The 22730-nt window shown below is 63.9% G+C and overlaps 3 protein-coding genes across 7 annotated transcripts; 2 read left to right on the plus strand and 1 right to left on the minus strand.

Annotated features, from left to right (window-relative positions):
- Positions 1 to 419: 419 nt before the first annotated feature.
- Positions 420 to 4258, minus strand: SGCA (sarcoglycan alpha). 3 transcript variants are annotated; one of them, XM_052670771.1, is made up of 10 exons: positions 4174 to 4258; positions 3623 to 3778; positions 3011 to 3156; positions 2262 to 2334; positions 1960 to 2158; positions 1686 to 1848; positions 1410 to 1615; positions 1207 to 1233; positions 618 to 803; positions 420 to 539 (listed from the first exon to the last, which is right to left on the minus strand). In XM_052670771.1, the coding sequence occupies exons 1-10, from the start codon at positions 4211 to 4213 to the stop codon at positions 536 to 538; spliced, it is 1200 nt and encodes a 399-aa protein (XP_052526731.1). In that variant the 5' UTR covers positions 4214 to 4258; the 3' UTR covers positions 420 to 535. The 3 variants fall into 3 exon arrangements, with proteins under 3 accessions (XP_052526731.1, XP_052526730.1, XP_052526732.1); XM_052670770.1 differs by lacking the exon at positions 4174 to 4258 and having other exon boundaries at positions 3623 to 3979; XM_052670772.1 differs by lacking the exon at positions 420 to 539 and having other exon boundaries at positions 614 to 803.
- A 1926-nt stretch (positions 4259 to 6184) lies between these two features.
- On the plus strand, positions 6185 to 14457 carry PPP1R9B (protein phosphatase 1 regulatory subunit 9B). Its single transcript, XM_052670769.1, has 10 exons — positions 6185 to 7708; positions 9819 to 9951; positions 10076 to 10196; positions 10314 to 10418; positions 10834 to 10969; positions 11068 to 11220; positions 11309 to 11362; positions 11737 to 11966; positions 13165 to 13261; positions 14319 to 14457. The coding sequence occupies exons 1-10, from the start codon at positions 6419 to 6421 to the stop codon at positions 14370 to 14372; spliced, it is 2373 nt and encodes a 790-aa protein (XP_052526729.1). The 5' UTR covers positions 6185 to 6418; the 3' UTR covers positions 14373 to 14457.
- Positions 14458 to 16681: 2224 nt separating this feature from the next.
- Positions 16682 to 22730, plus strand: SAMD14 (sterile alpha motif domain containing 14). Of its 3 annotated transcripts, none has more exons than XM_052670773.1 (10): positions 16682 to 16836; positions 17263 to 17314; positions 18667 to 18824; positions 19004 to 19295; positions 19375 to 19462; positions 20514 to 20588; positions 20677 to 20833; positions 21358 to 21471; positions 21553 to 21708; positions 22385 to 22730. In XM_052670773.1, exons 2-10 carry the CDS (start codon positions 17275 to 17277, stop codon positions 22538 to 22540), a joined length of 1236 nt encoding a protein of 411 aa, XP_052526733.1. In that variant the 5' UTR covers positions 16682 to 16836; positions 17263 to 17274; the 3' UTR covers positions 22541 to 22730. The 3 variants fall into 3 exon arrangements, with proteins under 3 accessions (XP_052526733.1, XP_052526735.1, XP_052526734.1); XM_052670775.1 differs by having other exon boundaries at positions 19196 to 19295; XM_052670774.1 differs by having other exon boundaries at positions 18688 to 18824.

Below are 22730 nucleotides of genomic sequence, written 5' to 3' on the forward strand. Positions count from 1 at the left end.
CCCCCGGGCGCCTGCCCCGCTGCACTGAAAGAAGCCCTTTCTTCGGCTGGGGTTGGGGGCTGTGGTGTCCCGGGGGGGGGGCTGAGCGGGATGCCCGGGAGAGAGCGGAGCAGCAGAGAGCAGAAGGAGCTCCAGGTTGCTGCCCGCACCCAGCAGGACTGCAGGTGAGAGCTGGGGGTGTCGGGGTGCACCCACACATGGGGACACCCCCCCACCCCCGAATCTGCCTTCCGGGAGCCCCCTTCGGATCCCCCTCACAGCAAAAGGGGGAGCGGATGGGGGTAAAGGAATGGGGAGGGGGGTAAGGGGTGCAGAGTCACTGTGATGTATGGGGCTGTACCCCCAATCCCCCCTCTAATTCCCCCAGAGCAGCCAGGCTTGGCTGCCAGCGTTGGGAAATAAAGCTGAGGAATCGCATCTCATTGCAAACAGCCAAATTTTACCAGCAAAATCCAACCCCCAAACCCCAACAGCTCGCAGAAGGGAACTCGCAGCAAGCTCATCCTGGGAGGGGGGGGCACAGCCACGCTGCCTGTTACCTGGAAATGGGGAGGAAATGGTCATTCCCCTTTAAGGGGGGCTTCCCCCATGCCCCCCCCCCCCCCCTCCCGGCTCACCGCTGCTGTGGGATCAGGGGGTCCCGAGCCCCGTCGGGGGGTCCCGCCATGGGGTTGGTGCGCTGCCCCGTGCGCACGTTGAACATGGGGAGGGTGGAGAGCGGCCGGGGGACGTCGCGACTGCGAGCCATGCTCCTCAGCTCCTCCGTGTCACCGTGGATGGTGGTGTGGTGTACAAGCTGGATGCTGCCCGAGGTGGGGAAGGGGGTAAGGGGGGGGATTCTGGGGGTCTTTCTTGTCAGAAGAGCCCCAGCGTGATGGCAGAGATGGCAAAGAGCTGCTGCTCTCTGAGCCCCGTCTGTGGGGGGGTTATGGGGTGTTGGAGTGCAGGGGGATCCTTTGGGGTGGGGGCACCTCTAGGTTCCATCATCATCACCACCCCCAGCCCCGTTGTCCCTGGGCTGCCCCACCCTGGGGGCAGCCCAGGTGGGCTCCCCTCTGATCGATGTCACTCGATGGCAATGAATCCGTGATCCTTTGGTGCCGTGGCTCTGTGGTTCTTGTTCCGATCCCACAGCTCTCCCCTAACCCAGCCTGCTCTGCAGCCCAGCCACCCCCCCGTCCCCCCCAGCTCACCCCACAGACTTACTCAGACGTCTCCAAGTCCCTCTTTGCCCTACAGAACAGATCAGAGGGGGGGGGGGGGGGAAAGAAACAACCGACAAAGCAGGCGGTGAGAAAGCGGTCACCCCCACACTGCCCCAAGGCAAAGGGGCACCACATCAGCTCCCCACACCCCACCCAGGGGGGGAAGGGACGTGACTCCCCCCCCCCCCCAAGTGCCCAACTCACACTCCCTCCCGACGGCAGCACATGAGGTGGCCCAGCACCACGCACAGCACCGCAGCCACCGCCAGCGGCACCAGCAGCGTCACCAGGAAAGCAGGCAGCAGATCTTGGGGGGGGGATGAGGTGGGGGGCTGGAAATCCCCGCTCCCTTCCAACACCCCGGGACCCCACACCAGCCCTGGTGCTGTGGGGGTGGGCAGCACCCGCAGCTGGAAAGGAGAGGGAGGTCAATGTCAGGCACGGCCTGGGGGGTGTGGGGGGCTGTGGGGTGGGTCTCACCAGGGTGAGGTTGCACCAACGGATGGCAAAGTGGGGTGCGAAGGTGTCGTAGCAGGAGGCGAGGGGCTGCTGGCCCAGACGGCAGTGGAAGAGGCTCTGCGGAGAGCTGGCAGCCAGCAGGCAGGGGGAGAAGGCAGCGTGGGAGCCCACCTTGACGTACACCCTGCATGGCACGGACGCCACGGGATGACACCCCGAGACCACCGCCAACCCCCCCCTGTGGATCCAACCAAGATTCTCCCATCACCCCCCCACCCCCCAGCCGGCCCCATACCCCTCCTTGCGCCCCTCGATGGGCAGCGGGACGCGGCCCCCCCTGTCCAGAGCAGAGGTGATGTTGATGATGTGGACGTCGTCGTGCTCCCACACTGCAGACACTGCCTGCACAAACCGCTCCTGCACGGCCTCCGGCAGCAGCTCCTCCACGTTGTGGTTCCCCACCAGGAACTCACCCTGGTAGGGGGGATCCCCCTCTGCGGGATGTGGGGGGATCCATGGGGGCTGCTGCACATCCCCCCGTGGGGCTCAGGGACAGAGATTTGGGGAGGGGGACAGGAGGGGGGGGGGAAGCCTCACCTGGAGAGGGGACGATGGAGATGATGAGCCGCTGTGCCGCTGTCTCATAGCTGAGCCGGTTGGCCGCCAGCACCTGCATGGTGACTGATTGCAGCACTCCGTGCCAAGCCCTTGCACGAGGCCACGCACTTTGCACAAAGTTGCATGCTTTGCACGAGGCCACGCACTTTGCACGAGGTTGCATGCTTTGCACGAGGCCACGCACTTTGCACGAGGTTGCATGCTTTGCACGAGGCCACGCACTTTGCACGAGGTTGCATGCTTTGCACAAGGCCACGCACTTTGCACGAGGTTGCATGCTTTGCACAAGGCCCTGCACTTTGCACGAGGTTGCATGCTTTGCACAAGGCCACGCACTTTGCACGAGGTTGCATGCTTTGCACAAGGCCCTGCACTTTGCACGAGGTTGCATGCTTTGCACAAGGCCACGCACTTTGCACGAGGTTGCATGCTTTGCACGAGGCCACGCACTTTGCACGAGGTTGCATGCTTTGCACGAGGCCACGCACTTTGCACGAGGTTGCATGCTTTGCACGAGGCCACGCACTTTGCACGAGGTTGCATGCTTTGCACGAGGCCACGCACTTTGCACGAGGTTGCATGCTTTGCACAAGGCCGTGCACTCACAGGACCACACGCTCACACAGGGTGGCGTGCGCTGCATGGGGTCACGCGCTTTGCACAGAGGTGATGGACTCTGCACAGGGCTGCTTGTTTTTTGCACAGGGTTCGTGCACTTTTGCACTTACCTCGATGATCTGCGTGCCCACCTCTGCAGCAGTGGGGCTGCCATAGAGGAATGCTGAGCTGTGGGGCCCACGCTGGGCGCAGCGCAGCCACCGGGGCAGGTCGGGGTGATCCCAGAGGTGGGCATGGAAGGTGATGGGGGGAGCTCCTGGGTGTCGGGATGCACGGACAGACGTGGGGACACAGGGACGTGTGCCATCAGGAAGGACCCCGCAGCGCAAGGCCTCCCCAGCCCACGTGTCCCCATTGGTTTGGGCCCGTGAAGCGTCCTGCTCCTCTTTTTGAGTGAGATATCCCTAATATGGGGTAACCTCCCATATTAGTGTGCGTGCTGGGCAGATGGGATGGAGCCGTGCTCGAGAGCAGGAGGTCCCGGGGTGGGTGAAGGGGTGGGGGCACACAAGAATGTGTGGAGGGATGGATGGATGGGCGGACAGGTGGATGGACGGAGGGATGGACTGCTGAAGGCTAGGAGGAAGGGACACACAGCCCACCTGAGTTACGCCTGCCAGGGACAAATGTAAGCCAGTGCCCCTCAGGATCAATCCTGGACCTCCCCCAAGCCCAGCCCTGCAGGACACCCCCTACCCCGCTCCCCTCTGCCCCATCCTTACCATCCTCCTCCTCGCTCTCACTGAGGAAGGCCTCCTGGAACAGCTCTCTCTCCAGCTCATGGACAAAGATGGCTCCAGTCTCGAGGGAGATGCGGTGGTCGGGGAGGGAGATCTGGGTGCCCCCCAAGGTGGTCTGGGTGCCCCCCAGGGCCAGGGCTGCGGTCAGGAACAGGGCTGGAGCCACAGTGGAGGCACAGCTCCTCCCTGCCTCAGTTTCCCCATTTCCAGCAGCCCCGCGGCACACGTGGCCGCCCCCAGGACACGTGTCCCAACAGTGCCAGCTATATTTAGGAGGTGCTGGGGAGGGGGACAAGAATGGGGACGGGGACATGGATAGGGACAGCCCCTTCCCCTCACCCTGCTCCCACCAAACACAGGGATCCCCTCTGTCCCCTCTGTCCCCTTGTCACCAACTCCCCACCCCCAAGGACTGGATGGATTTACCCAGCTCTCCCATTGGCACCCCCCACCCCTGAGGGTCCCCCCACCCCCCCTCCCCATGGGGAAACCCCCAGCCGTGTCCCCACGCTGCTGCTGGGGCTGCCACTCGCCTGCCAGAGCCCAGAGCCACAGCAGGGCGGCCGCCTCCATCTTCTCTGGGAGCACAGCCAGCGCCTGAGTGACAGTGACAGCAGGGTGGCACGGAGGGGGGCCCCGTCTGGGGGGGGGGGGGGGGGGGGAAGGGGAATGGATGGGACAAACCCCTGCCAGCCCGGCCCTGTGCCACCGCTCCTGGGTGGCAGAATGGCAGCTGGGCTGTGGGATGAGTGGGGGGGTCGGAAAGGGCTCAGAGCACCATGGGTGGGGGGGGCACAGTGGGGCACAGTGGGGCACAGTGGTGTGGGATTGTGCACAGTGGGGCCACTGAGGGGAACAAGAGGGCACGACAGGACGCAGTGGGGCACAGCAGGATGCAGTGGGGTGTAGCGGGGTGCAGCGAGGCCGTAGGGAACAGCAGAGCACAGGGGGATGTAACTGGGCACAGCAGAGCACAACAGGACATCACGGGACACGGTGGGGCACGACGGGGAGCAGTGCGGCCCAGCGTTGCACAGTGGGGCACAACAGGATCCAGGTGGGCACAGCAGGGCGCTATGGGGCACGACGGAGCACAGTGGGGCCCAGCAGAGTGAGGTGGGGATGAAGGGACGTGGTGGGGCACAGTGGGATGGCTTTGTGCCACAACGGGGCACGACAGCACGACGCGTCACCTCGGGATGTGGGGACACTTGGGGACAGCTGAGTGCCTGCCAGCACAGCAGAAGCGGTGCGCTGCACACGCGTGTGCGCAGGGGTGGATGGAGAGCACGCGTGTGCACATGTATGTGCGTGCACGGGGTGGAGATCCAAGGCTCCCCCAGCAGTGAGTGGGACTGGAGGGGGGGGTGGGGATGCTGTAGGGCTTTGGGGGTGAGCAGGCCCTGCAGCGGAAGGGGAAGGGGGGGGTCGGGGGGGAGCCGTCGCTCTGCGCTGCGTCACATCGCGTCACGCACAAAGGGCCGGCGCTGCAGGGTCCTGCTGCCCTCGTCTGCATTCATGCAGGGGCCTGTGGGGATGGCGCTTGGTGGGGGAGGGGGGTGGTGTCCCCGTTTTGGCCCCCAGCCTGCATGGGGTGCGGTTGTTTTGGGGGCGCTGGTCATAAAAGGGCCCCGAAGTGGGGCTGCGCTGTGCGCTCTGGTTCCTACGGTGTCTGTATGCACTGGGAAGGGAGTAAAACCCCAGTAACAAGCCCAAAATATTCCTCCACCTGACCCCCTGGTCAAGGTGTGGGTGGGTTGGCAGTGCCTTGGGGAGGGGGGCGGGGGGTTATGGAAACAGAAACCAAATGGGGACCCTATAGGGACATCAAGAGGCACCCCAGAGCAGGGTTTGGAGGAGCTCTGGGTTCATGGGGACCAAAGGGATCAGAGCAGGGAATGCGTGGGCAAATCTGGAGGGGCACAGGGATGGGAGAGGGGGACGTGGGGACAGCCAGCAGGGGCACAGGGACAGGGGGGGACATGGAGAAAAGAATGGGGGATATGGTGTTAACACCGAGAGGATATGGGATGGGGCACAAGGGAACAAAACTGGAGGGACTCAGGGATGGGGGGGGGGGGTATGGGGACGGGGGGTGTGTGTACAAAGGTGGGGGGCACTTGGCCAGAACTGGGGAGACCCAGGGACCATCCTGGAGGCTGTGGGGATGGAACTGAGGATGCAGAGGGGCAGCGCTGGGGGTTCCCAGAGCTGTCATGGGGGACCCCGGGCATGGAGGGTTGAAAGCCTCGGGGGAAGGGGGTGGACGTGGGGACGGCGCTGGGCTGTGGGGACAACGCACAGTGCCAAGGGAGGGGGGGAGAAATGCGGTCCCAACCATGTGGAAGGGATGCAGTGGGACAGCGGGGGGCTGAGGGGAGGGGACGCCGGTGGCAGCAGGCTCAGCGCCAGCAGCGTTCCGGGGCCGGGGGGGACACACACAGAGCTGTGGGCATCCAGCAGAGAGGCCGAAGCGCAGCGGTGAGGAAGAGGAAGAGCAGGAGAGCGTCGCTAAGACCCAGAGGGCTCTGCGGGCAGCGGGGCGGGCGGATCGCGGGCGGCAGCGCTCCATCACCAGCGCAGAGAGAAAGGGGAAGAGGAGGAGGAGAAAGGAGGAAGGAAGGAAGGAGGGCCGGGGCGGAGGGGGGGGGCGCGCTGGGCCCCCCCAGGCTGGCGATGGCCTGACCGGGTCCCCGCGGCCCCCCAGCACGGCCCCCTCCCCGTGCCCAGCGGGCGGCGGGCGATGCGGCGCGGCGGTGACGGAGGTTTCGGGGCAGGATGCTGAGGACGGAGGCAGCGAGCGGGGCGGCAGCCCCGGGGGGCAGCGGGGGGGCCCCGGGCAGCGGGGCGGGCAGCGGGGGGTTGAGGAGCGCGTCCCCGCACCGCAACGCGTACGAGGCCACCATCCAGGCCCTGAAGCCCACAAAGGATGCCGAGGGCGAGGACGGCAAGAAAGCCCGCAGCAAGAAGTATGGCTCCAACGTCCATCGCATCAAGAACATGTTCCTGCAGATGGGGACGGCGCCGGGCCCCGAGGGCGCCTGCGACTTGGCCAAGGGCAAGGAGAAACCCGTCCGCCTCTCCCTGCCCCGCGCCGGCAGCCTGAGCGATGGCATGGAGCAGGGCAGCCCGCTGAAGCTGGGCACCAGCGTGTCCGAGAGGGTGAGCCGCTTCGATTCCAAGCCCGACAAACCCTTCTCCAAGCTGCAGGAGACCCGTAAGATCTTCGAGAGGAGCCCGCAGGAGAAGGAAACCACCACCAAGCTGCTGCTGCGCAAAGAGCGCGCCGGCTTCCAGGACCGCAAGCTGGACGTGGTGGTGAAGTTCAACGGCAGCACCGAGTCCTTGGATAAGCTGGACACCGAGGCCGTGTCGCCCACCGTCAGCCAGCTGAGCGCCGTGTTCGAGAAGGCTGACCTGAGGAACAACCTGCACAAGACGCCGGGGCGCGCAGGGCCGCTCAACTCCAAGCTGGTGAGCAAAAGGTCCCGCGTCTTCCTGCAGGGCGGAGAGGGTGGCAAAGCCGAGGGCTGCGCAGAAGGCAGCGCTGCGCCCGCACGGCCGCGTCCTGCGGAGGAGGAGAAGGTGATGGGCAAAGCGCCGAGGTCGGCGGAGAAGGATGGGAGCGTCCCGCGCGTGCAGGAGGTCTGCAAGATCAAACCTGTGGAGGTGGAGGAGAGCGGAGAGTCGGAGGCGGAGGTGGAGGTGAAGGAGCCCGCGGCTGCGGCCGAGGTGGCCAAAGGGGCCGAGGGGTCGGTGGTCCCCGAACCGTGCCTGGATGGGGGTGAGGAGCCCCCCGACGCCAAGGAGGGAGGCAAGGGTGAGCGGGTGGAGGAGAGCGAGCTGTACGATGAGTCCAAGAAGGAGGACTTCTCCGAGGCGGACCTGGTGGACATAAGTGCCTACAGTGGGCTCGGGGAGGACTCGGGGGGCAGCGGGTTGGATGAGGATGAGGAGGCGGATGGGCTCTACGAGCCCGAATCCAGCTGCATGGAGATCCCGGGGCTGTCTGAGGAAGAGGAACCCGTTCCCAATCGCAAGATCCAGTTCAGCACGGCGCCCATCCAGGTGAGTCCGGCCGTGGTGCTTTGGGGTCTCCAAAGAAGGGAGAAGAGGGGAGTTTTGGGGGTCCCCGATCATCCAGCGATGAGATTGGAAGCCATGGAGATGGGAAGCTCCTGGCCAATTGGCCATGGCCAAGCTTGGGCAGCCTCTATGGAATGCTGATGGCCCAGCATGGGGAAGGGCAGAGGGTCTGCGATGTGCCCAACATGAGCCCCCCGGGAAGCTGGGAGCTGTGCTGCTGGGGACGCACGGCCACGTGGGGAGGGGAAAGGGACACGGAATGGGGTGGAGACCTTGGCTGTGAGATATTGTGTTGGTGGCACGTGGAGGACACTGGGATCTGATGGCACGCACTTCCAACCCACCAGGGTGCACCAGGGCGGGCTGGGACTCATTTTGGGAGGGAATGAGCAAAATATTCATCCAGGCCCCAGATCCTGCCAGGTGCCACCGGGCCGGACCTGGTCCCCGGGACCTGTCAGTGCTGGGTCTCCCTCCAAACTGCCACCCCTGCAGGGAAGGTTGATGCCCACCCCCCCTGGGCTCAGCACTGGGACCATTTCGGGAAGTGGAGGAAAGGGAAGTGCCTCACGGGTGGGCGGGTGCCAGCGGCGAGAGCTGCTCATCCCCCTCCTTGTCCCCACACGGGGGACAGCGTTGGGATTTGGGGTCCCCATATCACCCCCACCGTGTGCCAGCGATGGCACGGAGGGCGATGGAGGCCGTGCCGTCATTTCAGGGCTTTCTCTCGTGCTCGTATCCCCCCGGCTGGAGGAACAGAAATTGCTTTGTGCCTGGCTGGGTTATTTATAGCAGCACGGCCTATATTCTGGCTCTGAGTCAGCGGCGGGTGGGTGGCCCCACCTGGGATGGGACGCTGGCACCGTGGTGGCACCGCGTGGGGATGGGGTCCCATGGTGGCCGCGCGCTGCTGGCTGTGCGCCGGGGCTTCTGCACGGCGGGGATCGGCCGTCTGGGCTCCAGGAAGGAATCCCTGCTGTGGAGGTGCAGATGTGCTTTGTGGGGTGCTCTGCTCCCCCCCGTCTTTGTCCCCTGCTCTGTCCCTCTGTGGGGTGCGGTGGGCACACAGTTGTCCCAGCACCTGTCAGCATCCCGAGCCCCCAAACCATGGGAGCACCTGGGGACACCCCCAGCGCCTGCAGAGTGGGGATGGGGGTCCCTGCTGCCAGCCCCCTCCCTTGGCACATTTGCTCCCTCCTTCTGTGTCTCCTCTGGGAACTGCTCCAGGTCCCCTGCACGTCTCCAGCACTCCGAGGACTTGGGGACAGCACTCAGGGGCACAGTGGGACAAGCAGGGGCCATACCTGACCCCTCTGGGTACCCCGTGCAGATGTGGGGCAGGTACCCGGCTTGTCCCTGGGGGTGCCACCCCGGAGGGTCCTGCTTGTCTCGGTGTCACCAGGCTTTGTGCGATGGCCCTTGACACTCATCCCTAATACCCTTTGTGCAAGGCTTTAGCAGCGTGGTGTTAGCCCTAATCCACTCGCCCTGCAGCACTGCGGCCCCTCTGGGGACATCTGCCACACTCAGTGCCTGGGTGACCCCCCCCCCCCCCAAGTCTGGAGCACAGCATTGCGTTGGTGTGCACAGCACTTGTGGGGTGCAAAGGAGGGCAGAACTGTCCCCTTCCTGGCTGCTGTAGTGCTTTGGCCCTTGAGGAGATGCTGGGCTGGGAGCTGGGGAGTCCCTCGCTGGGGAAGGGAGGAGGATGAGGCTGGAGCAGGGCAATGGTCAGGTCTGCACCCCCAAATTGCGTGACTTGGAGCAGCCACTGCTTGTGCGCCCCATCTGGCTCCCACCCATCCACCCATCCCTCTGCCCATCCATCCGTCCATACCCATCTATGCTTGGTCCATCTGTCTGTCCAACCACCCCTCCCTCCATCCCTCCATCCGCCCATCCATCTGTCCATCCCTCCATCCAGCCCGGGATGCAGAGCACAGAACCCCCATCTCCCAGCACATCCCAAGCCCTCCATTCTTCCTCAGACTCCTCCTCATCCCACCGTGTGCTGTGCTGGAGATTCTCCCATGGCTCCTAGGATCCACCACCCCCATGCCCCGTCCCTTTCACCACCTCCCTCCCACCTCAGGTCTTCAGCACTTACTCCAATGAGGACTACGACCGCCGCAATGAAGATGTTGACCCCATGGCTGCATCAGCAGAGTATGAGCTGGAGAAGAGGGTGGAGCGGCTCGACCTCTTCCCCGTGGAGCTGGAGAAAGGTGGGTCCCATCCCTGTCCTGTGCTCCGGGGCTCACTTGGCTCCTTGGGAAGGACCCTGAGGTGACTCCTGCTCCTGGGTATTTTGCTGCTGCCCCATTGGGACACGGATCTCTGTCTCCACAGATGCTGCAGGGCTGGGAATCAGCATCATCGGCATGGGCGCAGGGGCTGACATGGGCCTGGAGAAGCTGGGCATCTTCGTCAAGACGGTGACGGAGGGAGGGGCGGCCCACCGGGACGGCAGGTATGGGATGCCCACCCCCAAACTCCACCCTGGCTCCTGCTGGCGGCATTTGGAGCTGGGAGGTGTCTGGGGGTTGGGCAGGGGACGGTCGCGCTGTGACGGTCCCCTTGTCCTCAGGATCCAGGTGAACGACCTCATCGTGGAGGTGGATGGCACCAGCCTGGTGGGAGTGACGCAGAGCTTCGCTGCCTCCGTGCTCAGGAACACCAAGGGCCGTGTCCGGTAGGGCCCAGGGCTGGGGATGTGGGGGCAGGCATCCCCCACAGCGCTCCCACTGCATCCCGGCAGTGGGGATGCTGCCCCACAGCATCCCTGCTCCCTCCTGTTCCCATGCCCACTGCCTGCCCTGTGCCACTTTGCTCCCACAAATCCCCCCCAGGACAGCGTAGGATGCCCCTCTATCTCAGACACAGGCCCTGTGATGTCCTCCCAGATTTGTCACTACCTGAGTGTCCCCCATCTGAGTCCCCCAGTTGTCCCCCAGCTGTGCCACCTCCACGTCCCCATCTGAGCCTCTCCATTTTCCCCCCAGCTGTGCCACCTGGGGGGCACACTCAGCACATTGCCCCCACTCTCGGTTCCCTGCCGCCACCCGTGCCCTAAGCTGTCCCCAGGCGAGTGCCCGCTGTCCCCACAGGTTCCTCATCGGGCGGGAGAAGCCAGGTGAGCAGAGTGAGGTGGCCCAGCTGATCCAGCAGACGCTGGAGCAGGAGCGGTGGCAGCGGGAGATGATCGAGCAGCGCTACACGCAGTACACTGAGGATGATGAGGAGGTGAGGGCAGCGCAGACGTGGCCCTCACTGCCTGGGCTGACTCGGTTTCCCTGGGTGGGGGGCTGCTGTGTGCCAATGCTGCTCTGTGACCGCTGCAGACAGGGGAATACGCCACGGATGAGGAGGAGGAGATGAGCCCCATGTTCCCCAGCAGTGAGATGGCCATCGAGGTGTTCGAGCTGGCCGAGAACGAGGACACGCTCTCCCCCGTTGAGATGGACCCTGAGAAGCTGGTGCACAAATTCAAGGAGGTGAGGAGGGCCCAGGGGGCACATGGGGGTGGGGTGGGGGTGTCCCACCATGTTGCCATACCCTGCAAATGCCCGGCTCCTCTTGCAGCTCCAGATCAAGCATGCTGTCACCGAGGCGGAGATCCAGCAGCTGAAGAGGAAGGTGAGCAAGTTCCTTCATCCCTCCATTTCCCCCCCTAGATCCCCACACCTCTCCCCCACAGCCCACCCAGAGGTGCTGTGCCACACTGTGCCATGCTGTGCCATTCCTGCTCTTTGGCCATGGCAAGCCATCCCATGCCATTCCATCCCATGCCATGCCTTCCCATGCCATGCCTTTCCATGCCATGCCTTTCCATGCTGTTCCATTCCGTGCTGTGCCACACCTGCTCTTCGGTCATGCCATTCCATCCCATGCCACTCCATGCCATGCCATATCTGCTTTTTTGGCCAAGCCAAGCCATCCCACGCTGCACTATTCCACGCCATCCCATGCAATGCTGTGCCCTGCCGTGCCCTGACCCTGCTGTCCCCCAGCTGCAGTGCCTGGAGCAGGAGAAGGCACGGTGGCGGGCTGAGAAGGCCCAGCTGGAGCAGAGCGTGGAGGAGAACAAGGAGCGCATGGAGAAGCTGGAGGGGTACTGGATGGAGGCACAGAACCTGTGCCAGGCGGTGGATGAGCACCTCAAGGAGACACAGGCCCAGTACCAGACCCTGGAGCGAAAGTACAGCAAGGCCAAACGGCTCATCAAGGAGTACCAGCAAAAGTGAGGGCAGGGCCCTGGCTGCTGATCCTCTCCCGGGGCACCCACCCCCCTCCCAGGCACCCCTCGTCCTGGATACGCGCTGTCCCTTGGGACTCACACCCCAGGCAGAGTCCATCTCCCGGGCATGGGCCGTGCCCTTGGTGCAGACCCGTCTGTGAGGCAGCACCTCCTCGCCAGGCACAGCTCTGTCCTTTGCCACGGTCTCGTGAGCATCGACTCCTCCTTGAGGCACTGAAGGTGTCCTGGGCTGCCTTCATCTGCGGGCATAGAGCGTCTGTTGGGCACGGACCATCCCCTGGGCATGGAGCATCCCACTGACTCCTCCTCAGGGCACCAAACCCTTCCTGGGTACCCCTTGTTCCTGGGCAGGGATGAACCCTTGGGCATGGAGCATCTGTTGGGCTTGGACCATCCTCTGGGCGTGGACCATCCGTCCTCAGGGCATGGAGCATCCCTTGGCCATTGATCCCTCTTCAGAACACCAAACCTTTCCAGAGCATCCTTTTTTGTCTTGACATGAACCATTTCTTGGGCATGGAGCATCCTTTGGGCATGGACCATCCATCCCCTACACATGGTCTGTTCCCTGGGCATCCATTCCTTTTCAGGGCACCAAACCCTTCCTGAGCATCCTTTTTTTTTTCCTGGGCATGGATCATCCCTTAAGCATGGAGCATCCCTTAGGCATAGAACACCCCTGGGCACGAAGTATCTGTTGGGCATGGACAATACTCTGAGCATGGACCATCCAACCCTTATCCATAGACCATTCCCTGGGCATGGATCACGCATCCCTTACACATGGAGCATCCCCTGGGCATCCATTCCTCTTCAGGGCACCAAACCCTTCCAGGGCATCCTTTTTTATCCTGGGCAATGGATCAGCCCTTAGGCATGGAGCATCCTTTAGGCGTAGAACATCCCTTGGGCACGGACCATCCTTTGGGCATGCACCATCCAGCCCCTATTCGTGGAGCATCCCCTGGGCATCCATTCCTCTTCAGGACACCAAAACCTCCCTGGTCACCCCTTCTCTCTGCAGACAAACCCTGAGGAGAAACCGCCCGCTGTGAGATCCACGGCACAGATTATCCTCTACACCCAAACCCCAGCATCCCCCTCCCCACCTCCCTGCCCCAAGGAGGGGGGCACAGACGCCCATCCCAGCGCCGCACACCCACACTCTGTCTCCCCGCAGGGAAATCGAGTTCCTGAAGAAGGAGACGGCGCAGCGGAGGGTGCTGGAAGAATCAGAGCTGGCGCACAAGGAAGAGATGGAGAAGCTGCAGGAGAAGGTGGGCACCGGGTGCCGGGATGCGGGCTGCCCCTGAGCCCCGGGGCCACCGTGGGCAAGGCCGGATCCGGCCATGGCTCCACCGCCGCCCGGTCCCGCTGCACCGCCGCTCCCACCTCGCCGCTCCCGCCATGGATCGCAGGAATTCCGCTCTGCTCCTCATCCCACGTTGGGCAGCAATGGATCTGCCCAACCCAACGGATTCTGCTCCCATTGTCCCGGATCGAGGGGATCCGTTTGGGCGCTGCCCGATCCTCCTCCAGGCGTTTGGATGCCGCACGGGATGGCGGTGGATCTGCCCAGACCTTGGGCTGTGCTGGATCCTGCAGGGTCTGACGTTCCCCCCCATGGACCAAAAGAGATTGTTTTGGGTGCCGGATCCCGGGCTGCGCTCATGGGATCCCACAATGGGTCCTGGCAGATGTGTGCGAGGCTCTGGGTCAAACCTGATCCTCAGCCTGGAGCCGGGTCCCATGCTGGTCATGTTGGATCCCACCGTGGGTCACGCTGAGATTCCATGCTGGCTCCACCAGATCCCAACCAGGGATCAGAGAGCTGTGCTGGGTCATAGCAAATCTCCTACGGGGTCACCGCATCCCCCGGGAGCCCGGAGCACCTGGGAAGTGCCATTGGTTGCGGTGTGGGGCCGGGGGGCACCAGGGGACCCTCCGTGTTCCCCTCCCTTCCTCAAACACCCCCAGATGACGCACAGCCTCTCACCCACCAGCTGGCTGCAGCCCCCCATCCCCGCCCCCCAATCCCACACTGTCCCCCCAATACTCCACCCCGTTCCCCTGTCTGCGCTGTTCCTCCCTAATCGTGTCTCCATCCTTTCCCCCTCGTCCCCCACCCAGCATCTCCGTGTCCCCCCCCCATTGCGTCCTCCAAGTTCTGTCCCCCCATCCCCGTCTCCACGCCCCCATCCCACGCCTTCCACACACGGTGTCCCCATCCTCTTGTCGTCCGTCCCCCCCCCAGCCCCACGTTTCCTCCCCACATCCCCTCCGTGCCCCCCACCCCCCCCCCCTCTGAGACCTCTCCCCTTTGCTGTTTTTCAGATCTCCGAACTGGAGGCCAAGCTGCAGACCTTGAAAAATTCCAACCCGACTTAAACCACCCTCAAACCGCAGCGATTTGGGGGGGCGCGGGGGGGTTTGCCCCTCTCCCCTCAGCCCCTCTGTCCCCCATTCCCACCCCTTCTCACTGGGGGGGGGAGGTGAGATCCCAGCAAGGCCTCCTGGTGCCCCCCACCTCCCATTGGGGCACACAGAGAAGGGGGAGGGGGGATGCAAACAGGGTTTTATTTGGGGGGGGGGGCGGACACCCCACATTCGTGTCTGTCCAGTGTGAGTCTCGTGGTAACGTGATGGACTGGTTGGGGGGGGGGCACGACCCCCACAGGCCTCCCCCTCCCCAAAAGCGCCCTCCTCTCAATGTGACCCCTCCCCCTCTCCCCCCCCCCCCCTCCCTGGACATTGTTGAGGGGGGGCAAACAGAAATCATCTCCCTCCCCCAGAAATGTGAACCGTATTGAGGAGAAAAAGGGGGTAGGCTGGAAGCCCCCCATCGCCACCCCCTCCTCTTGGGACTCCATTGGAGCACTGTCCGGGGGGGGCGGGGGGGGAGGGGGTTGCCTTTGTGTGCCCCCACATGGAATTGCCCCCATCTCCCCCCCCCCCCGCACTGAGCTAGGTGCTGGGACCCCTCAGCCCCTCTATATTGGGGGGGGGTCCACCGCCCCCCCCGCCCCATACACACCCACTGCCACCACTGAGGTGCTGGGGGGGGGGGGGGACACGGGACACACGCACAGAGCCTTCGCCAAGCTCTGCCCTTGCCAACCTCATCCTCCCCCAGCCCAGGGCTTTGCCTTCCCTGCAGGGGGGGGGCACGGGGATCCCGCTCCAGTGAGGGGAGCAACGCCAGGAGGTGGTGCCCCCCCCCCCCCCAATTGTAAATACACCCCCAGTAAATCACAGTATTTCTCTGGGGCGCCCCCCCCCTCCCACCCCCCCACCGGAAGCCCCCTCCCCTCATCCTGTGGTGGTGGTGGCGGCGGGGGAACCCCTTTAGTTTTTGTTTCTATTTGCCCCCCCCCCCCCCCCCACTCCTCCCCCCCCCAAAGTACTGAGTCTCCGACAGTAACTGGATGTGGGGGCAACTGGGAGCCAGCGGCGGTTATACTGGGAAGGGGCAGAGAGTTGGGGGGGGGTGGGGAGGGGGGCAGCGGGGTGGTGGGGAGGGGGGATCCGACTGGATTGGAGCCACATTGTGGGAAGGGGAGGGAGGGGGGGGGGGAAGTATTTAAGGGGGGGTCGGGGAGCGCGAGCCCCGGGGGGGTGCTGGGGTTATTTAATCTCACACGTATACCTGTGGGTGTATATACTATATATATATGTACGTATGTATGTACCGGTCCTCGTTTTGTAACGCAACGTCCTCGCATCCCCCCCCCCCCCCCAGCCCTGCACCCCCCCTCCCCCCCCCCCCCCCACAGATAAACGCACCTCATTGTCCCCCCCCAGCTCCTCATTGTCACGCCGGAAGGGAAGTGAGAGGGGTGGGCGGTTGGGGGGGGGGTTTCTGGGCAGGATGGAGGCAATGGGAGGAGTGGGGGGTGATGGGGAGGGGGGGCACTGGGAGTTGTGGGGGGGAGGACTGGGAGTGATGGGGATCAATGGGAGAAGGGGGAAGGATAGGGACTGGGAGAACTGGGGGGGGGGGGTCAGTGGAAGGAGTGGGAAGGATGGGGAGGATTATGGGGGATGGGGGGGGCACTGGGAGGGATGGAGAGGGAGAAGTGGGGGTCAATGGGAACAGTAGGAAGGATGGGGGGGGCATTGGGCGGAACGGGGGTCGCTGGGAGGCTGGGAGGGGTGGGGAGGACAAGGAAGGATTGTGAGGGGGGCACTGGGAGAACTGGGAGGGATTGGGGGATACTGGGAGGACTGAGGCGGGTCGCTGGGAAGAATGGGAGGCTGAGGGGGGGGAGGCACTGGGAGGAGAGCGAGCGATCCGGGGGGTGCAGGCAGGGTTGGGAGGGATGAGCGGGATGAGGGGCATCGGGGGCACCGGGACCTCCGCGCGTTCAGGGGGGGCACGGCGGGGTTGAGGGGGGGGGGGAGTGGGAGGGGGAGGGCTGCGGGGGGGGAGGCTGCTCGTGCAAGCCGAGTGCGCGCGTGCAAGGGGCGTGCAAGCCATGCGCGTGCCCGCGGCGCTGCCGGGCGCTGTCCGTTCAGCACCACGAGCACCGCACCGCACCGGGCAGGGCGGGGCGGGGCGGGGCGGCGGATCCCTGCCCCCATCTTTCCCCTCCCCCCCCCCCCCCCTCCCCAGCTCCCTCCCCACCCCCACGGCCGCTTCCGGGTTCCTGTCCCCCCTCCCACTCTTGATTCCCCCCCCTTCCCCCCCCCCCCGCGGCCCCCGGCCCGGCGGGGTGGCCCCGCTCCGCAGCGCCCTCCGCTTTGCTCGGCTCGGTTCGCCCGATTTCCAACAGCCCCGGCCCGGCTCAGCTCGGCCCGGTTCGGCCCCGACCCGGAGGGGGGGGGAGGCGCCCAGGATGCCCGAGGAGCGCGGGTGAGTGGGGAGGGGAGCAGGGCGTAACCCCCGGGCGGGCCCATCCCCGTAGAGCATCCCCGGTACACCGCCACCCCCATGGAGCATCCCCGGTACACCCCACCCTCGGTACACCCCCATCCCCACACAACATCTCCTCTCCCCCCCCTTCCCCCCCCCCCGTACGTTCCCTTACCGCCGCCCCCTCCCAGCATTGGCCTCCCCGGGGGTAGGGAGGAGTCGGGTTCACATCCCCCCCCCTCCTCTCCCCTCCCCTCCCCTTCCCGCCCCAATGCCACCATTCGGAGCTCCCCCCAGCTGTGACATCCCCCAAAACATTGGGGGATTTAACCCCTTCCTGACCGGTACATAAATACTGACATCATTATTCATCCCCCCCCCTTCCTTCCTTGCCTCCCCCCTTCTGCTCCCTGCCTGTTCCCCCAGCCCGGTCCCACCATGTCGGTCTCCAAGCTGCAGGATGCAGATGAGGTTTTCGGTGAGTTCCCTGGGGGCTGTGGGGTGCAGCAGCCCTGTGATGGGGGCTGTCCCCCACACGGCCCCCCTCAGGTCCCCTCGATGCCTTCCTGCCTGCCAGTGGTGATGTGAGGGGGGGTCACCTCGTGGGGACAGCGTGCGTGTGGGCATCGGGATGGAGGGGACACGCATGGGGCATATAGGGCAGCAGGGGTGTGGAGTCGTGTAGGGCAGAGGGACACGTTGGGATGGGTGTAAGGATGAACGCAGGACAGAGACGTGGGGATGCTTATAGGGCAGTGGTGAGAGAAGGACAAACAAGAGGCACAAAGACACACTTTTGGGCCACCCGGGTTGCGCTCAGAACCACGGCGACACGGGGACGCAGCAGGGGACGTGGCACAGAGCCACACGTGGGGTTGGGGCACAGCAGGGTGGTACTCAGCCCCTCAGCCATGGGGTGACCCCACGCAGAGCACCAGGCCCATGGCTGATGGGGACACCCCACACCGCACGCACCGGGCCTCTCTTTGAACTCTTCTTTCTGTCCCTCCTTCCCCTGTCCCCCCCCTTCCCCCCCCACCGCGGTTCCCCACCCACCCACATCCCCAACACCCTCCTTCCCCTTTTGCCCTTCCCACTGGGATCCCGTTTGTCCTCTGATTCCTGCCCTACCTCCAACGCCCTGCTGTCCCTCTGTCCCTTCTGCACCGGGCTGTTCTTTTCCTGACTGCATGTCCATCTGTCCCTCCACTGCTGTCCCATCCCATGTCCTAACCTGACCTTACCCATCCATCCATCCCTATCTCTTATTCCTTATCCAACCACCCATCCATCCATCCATCCATCCATCCATCCATCCACATCCATCCAACCATCCATCCATCCATCCATCTATCCATCCATCCATCCATCCATCCATCCATCCATCCATCCATCTGTCTACCCATCCCTATTCATCTGTCCACCCATCTGTCCATCCATCCCCACCCATCCCCATTCATCCATCCATCCATCCGTCCATCCATTCCCATCCCTCCATCCCCATCCATCCCCATTCATCTATTCATCCATCTCCACCAATCCTGATGTCCCCATCCATCCCCATCCATCTGTCCATCCCCCCATCCATCCCCATCCCTCCATCCCCATTTATCCATTCATACCCCATCCCCATCCCTCCATCCATCCCTATCCATCCCCACCAATCCCCGTCCATCCGTCCATCCATCCCCATCCATGCAACTCTGCCCACCCGCATGTCCACCCATCCGTCCATCCATCCCTACCCGCACACCCCCTCCCCCTGTCCCTCCCCTGTCCGTCTGTCTGTCCGTCTCTCTCTCTCTGCCCCGGTCTCTCTTTCACCCCCAGATTTTACCGCTGTGGTTCCAGAGACGCCGCGTTTGGACAGCAGTTTGCAGAAGGCTCGAGCCCGGCTGTTAGCCAAGAGCCGGAGGCACCGGCCCTCGCGCTCCCGCCTGCGAGACAGCGCCAGCTCCACCGAGGGCGAGGAGGGGCTGGAGGCGGCGGTGAGAGCCGGGGGGCACCGCGCCCAGGGAAGGACGTGGGGAAGGGGACGGTGGGAGGAAAGAGACGCCTCTGGGAGGGGGGAACCGATGGAGGGGGTTGGAAGCCCCCAGGGGGAGACCGACGGGGGGGGGGATTGACCCCTCCCCCCCCCTCCACCCTGCCCTGTGCCCCCACCCAGGGAGCCGAGGGCAGCCCTGCAGCCCCCGGCCGTTCGCCCCCCGCCGCTCCGCTGCTCCTGGCCCCCTCGCCCTCCTCCCGCTCGGAGTTCTCCTTCGAGGCGGGGGCGGTGTGCAGGGTGTTGGGGGATCCCCCCCCGGCCCCCTCGCCGCCCCTCGGCCGCTATCGGCCCCTCACCAACGCCTCGTCCCAGGAGGGGCTGGCGGGGACACCTTCGCCCAAGTCCTGCCCCAGCTCCGACAGCTCGCCCGGCTTCGCCCGCCGCGATGCGTGGCTCCAGCGGCACAGCGAAGGTGAGCTCCTCCCCCCCCGGCCCCCTGCCCACATCCTGGCGTGGGGGGCGTAGGGTGACACCCCATCCTCATCCCGCAGATGATAGCAGGGACATGAGCCCCCCCGAGCCGGCCAGCCCCACCGTGGGGCTGGATAAGAAGACAAGGAGAAAGTTCCTGGATTTGGGGTGAGAGCCAGAAGTGGGGAGGGTTGAAGGATGGGTGGTGGGGAGCGGTGGGAATGTGGAGGAGGGGTCTCCATAGAGGTGTGGAGACGGATGGATGGATGGATGGATGGATGGATGGAGGGAGGGATGGATGGATGGATGGATGGATGGATGGATGGATGGATGGATGGAGGGATGAGGGATGGATGGATGGATGGATGGATGGATGGATGGATGGATGGATGGATGGATGGATGGATGGATGGAGGGAGGGATGGATGGATGGAGGGATGGATGGAGGGATGGATGGATGGATGGAGGGATGGAGGGATGGATGGATGGATGGATGGAGGGATGAGGGATGGATGGATGGATGGATGGATGGATGGATGGATGGATGGATGGATGGAGGGATGGATGGAGGGATGGATGGATGGAGGGATGGATGGAGGGATGGATGGATGGATGGATGGATGGATGGATGGATGGATGGATGGATGGATGGAGGGATGAGGGATGGATGGATGGATGGATGGAGGGAGGGATGGATGGATGGAGGGATGGATGGATGGATGGAGGGATGAGGGATGGATGGATGGATGGATGGATGGATGGATGGATGGATGGATGGAGGGATGGATGGATGGATGGATGGATGGATGGATGGATGGAGGGATGGATGGATGGATGGATGGATGGATGGATGATGGATGGATGGATGGATGGATGGAAGGATGGAGGGATGGATGGATGGATGGATGGATGGATGGATGGATGGATGGATGGATGGATGGAGGGATGGAAGGATGGATGGATGGATGGATGGATGGGTGGATGGGTGGATGGATGGATGGATGGATGGAAGGATGGATGGATGGATGGATGGGTGGATGGATGGATGGGTGGATGGATGGATGGATGGATGATGGATGGATGGATGGATGGATGGATGGATGGATGGATGGATGGGTGGGTGGGTGGATGGGTGGGTGGATGGACAGATGGATGGAGGCTGTGGGGAGCACAGCCCCTGGGAACCCAGCTGTCCACCAAAGCAGCCCCTCCCACACAGGGTCACCCTTCGCCGGGCATCCTCCAGCAAGAGCCGCAAGGAGAAGGGCAGCAACCGCCTGTCCATGGGCAGCAGGTTGAGACCCCTACCCCACATTGGGGGCTGCCAGGCCCTGTGCATCACAGGGGGCAGCTCTGGGACCCTAACACAGCTCTGTTCCCAGGGAGGTGTCAGAAGGTCCCGGCCGCCCCTCGGGGTCACCCTTCCTGCCCTTCTCCTGGTTCTCAGATGGTGCCCGGGGCTCAGCCTCACCTGGCTCTGCATCACCCACCAGTTCCCCCCGGCACGATGGGCTCAGCCCTGCCAAATCTGCCTCCCAGGTCAGTGCCAGTGGTCTCCAATCTCCATTGGGGTGGGTGGTTGTAGGGACGGGAGTACAGGAGCCTTACAGGGCCAGGATCCAGGACTCAGTGCCCCTATGGCTCAAGCAGTTATAGGGGAAGAGGTCGAAGTCCCTAGGATTTGAGTCACTATAGGGACAAAGACCCATATGGTCAAAATGGCCATTGGGGAGAAGTTCAAAGCCCTGTAGAGTGAAGGAAGTTACGGGGAAGGTGAGGATCAAAGCTCCATAGGGTCGAGATACCTATAGCAAAGGGGGGGAATCAAAGACCTGTAGGATCAAGCTAACTCTAGGGGAAGGGATCAAAGCCCTATAGAGTCAGGACACCTTTGGGGGGAGGATGGAAGCAGCATAGGATTGGGTAGGGGAGGGAATCGGAGCTCAGTAGGGTAAAGAGAACTGGGATGTCGGAGCCCAGCAGGGAGGATGGCTGCAGGAAGGGGGCTGGGGGGCTGCATGCTGCTCTGGGGTCCAGCCCTTGCTCCTCTCGCTGCCCCATAGGACTCAACGCTGAGTGAGGACTCCCCACCGCCCAGCTCCAGCCCTCGTCTGCCCGGCCCTGCTGCCACCAAGTGCTCCTACCCCTACCACACGCTGTCACAGTCCTCAGACGAGGTGAGTCCCAGAGGTGGGGGAATGAGTTTGATGCCATTGGGTGCCACACGTCCCCTGTTAACACCTGGATCACACACCCAGTTCCTGGATGAGCCCCCCGGCGCGGCCATGGGCTGGACGTGCCACCAGGTCGGGCAGTGGCTGGAGAGCCTCAGCCTGGAGCAGTACGTGGAGGAGTTCTCGGCTCATGGCATCGATGGCCCCCGGCTCCTGCACCTCGATGGGGCCAAGCTCAAGGTAGGGAACTTGAGGGTTCCTACACCTGTGGGGGGTTTCAGGGATGCATGAGGCAAGATCTTCTAGGCGTGCCAACAAGGTGCTCCACGGGGTAGGAGGTCTGTGAGGGTTCTAGGTACCCCAATTGACTCATCAGAAGATAAAAGGCTCTAGGTACCCCAACAAGCGACTCTGTCTATGGGATGGGATGTCTGAGTGGGTTCTAGATCCCTTAATGGACTTCTTCAACAGGGCAGGTTTAGTTGGGGTCTAAGTACCACAACAGGCAGCTCTATGGGGTAGGAGATCTAGGTGGGTTCTAGGTAACCCAATGGATGCAGAGGACACCAGGTTCTAGATGACCCAACAGGCAGCTCCATGAGACAGAGACTGGGAGGTTCCAGGTTCACCAACGGGCTCCTCAAAGGACAACAGGTTCTAGGTACCCCAACAGCCTGCTCCACAGGACAGCTGTGGGTTGGCTGTAGGCACATCATGGAGCTCAAAGGACAGCCGGTCCCACGTACCCCAACGAGCTGCTCTGCGGGGCAGAAGGCAGGACAGGCTTCAGGCAGCCTAACAGACTGGCTTCTAGAGCCCTCACAGGGCTGGTGAATAGGGTGGAGGGGGGGGGGGCAGACCCCGAAGCTGGGCTGGGGGGGGCCGCGTGCCCCTTCTGGCAGCGGTGTGCTGGCAGGCTCTGGGCGTGGGCAGCTCTCAGGATCGCGCCGTGCTCAAGCGCAAGCTGAAGGAGCTGAGCCTGGCAGCGGAGAAGGAGCGCAAAGCCCAGGAGAAGGCGGAAAAGCAGCGGGAGAAGCAGAAGAAAAGGGACCAGGAGCAGCGGCGGAGCTAGGGGGGGGGGGGGGAGGGGGGGGCAGGAGAGAGCCCCCAGACCCCATCCCTTGCCCACAGCCATCACCCCAGGGGACATCCGGTCCCGGCATGGCGCACACCGTGGCCGAGGGACCGCGGTGCCAGGCTGAGATGGGCACAGAGCGACACGGGTGTCCCCCCCCGCCTGCACCCCTGCACCCCACAGGCAC

This window comes from Tympanuchus pallidicinctus, unplaced genomic scaffold (genome assembly GCF_026119805.1).
Source record: "Tympanuchus pallidicinctus isolate F22 unplaced genomic scaffold, pur_lepc_1.0 scaffold94, whole genome shotgun sequence".
Classification (NCBI taxonomy): Eukaryota; Metazoa; Chordata; class Aves; order Galliformes; family Phasianidae; genus Tympanuchus; species Tympanuchus pallidicinctus.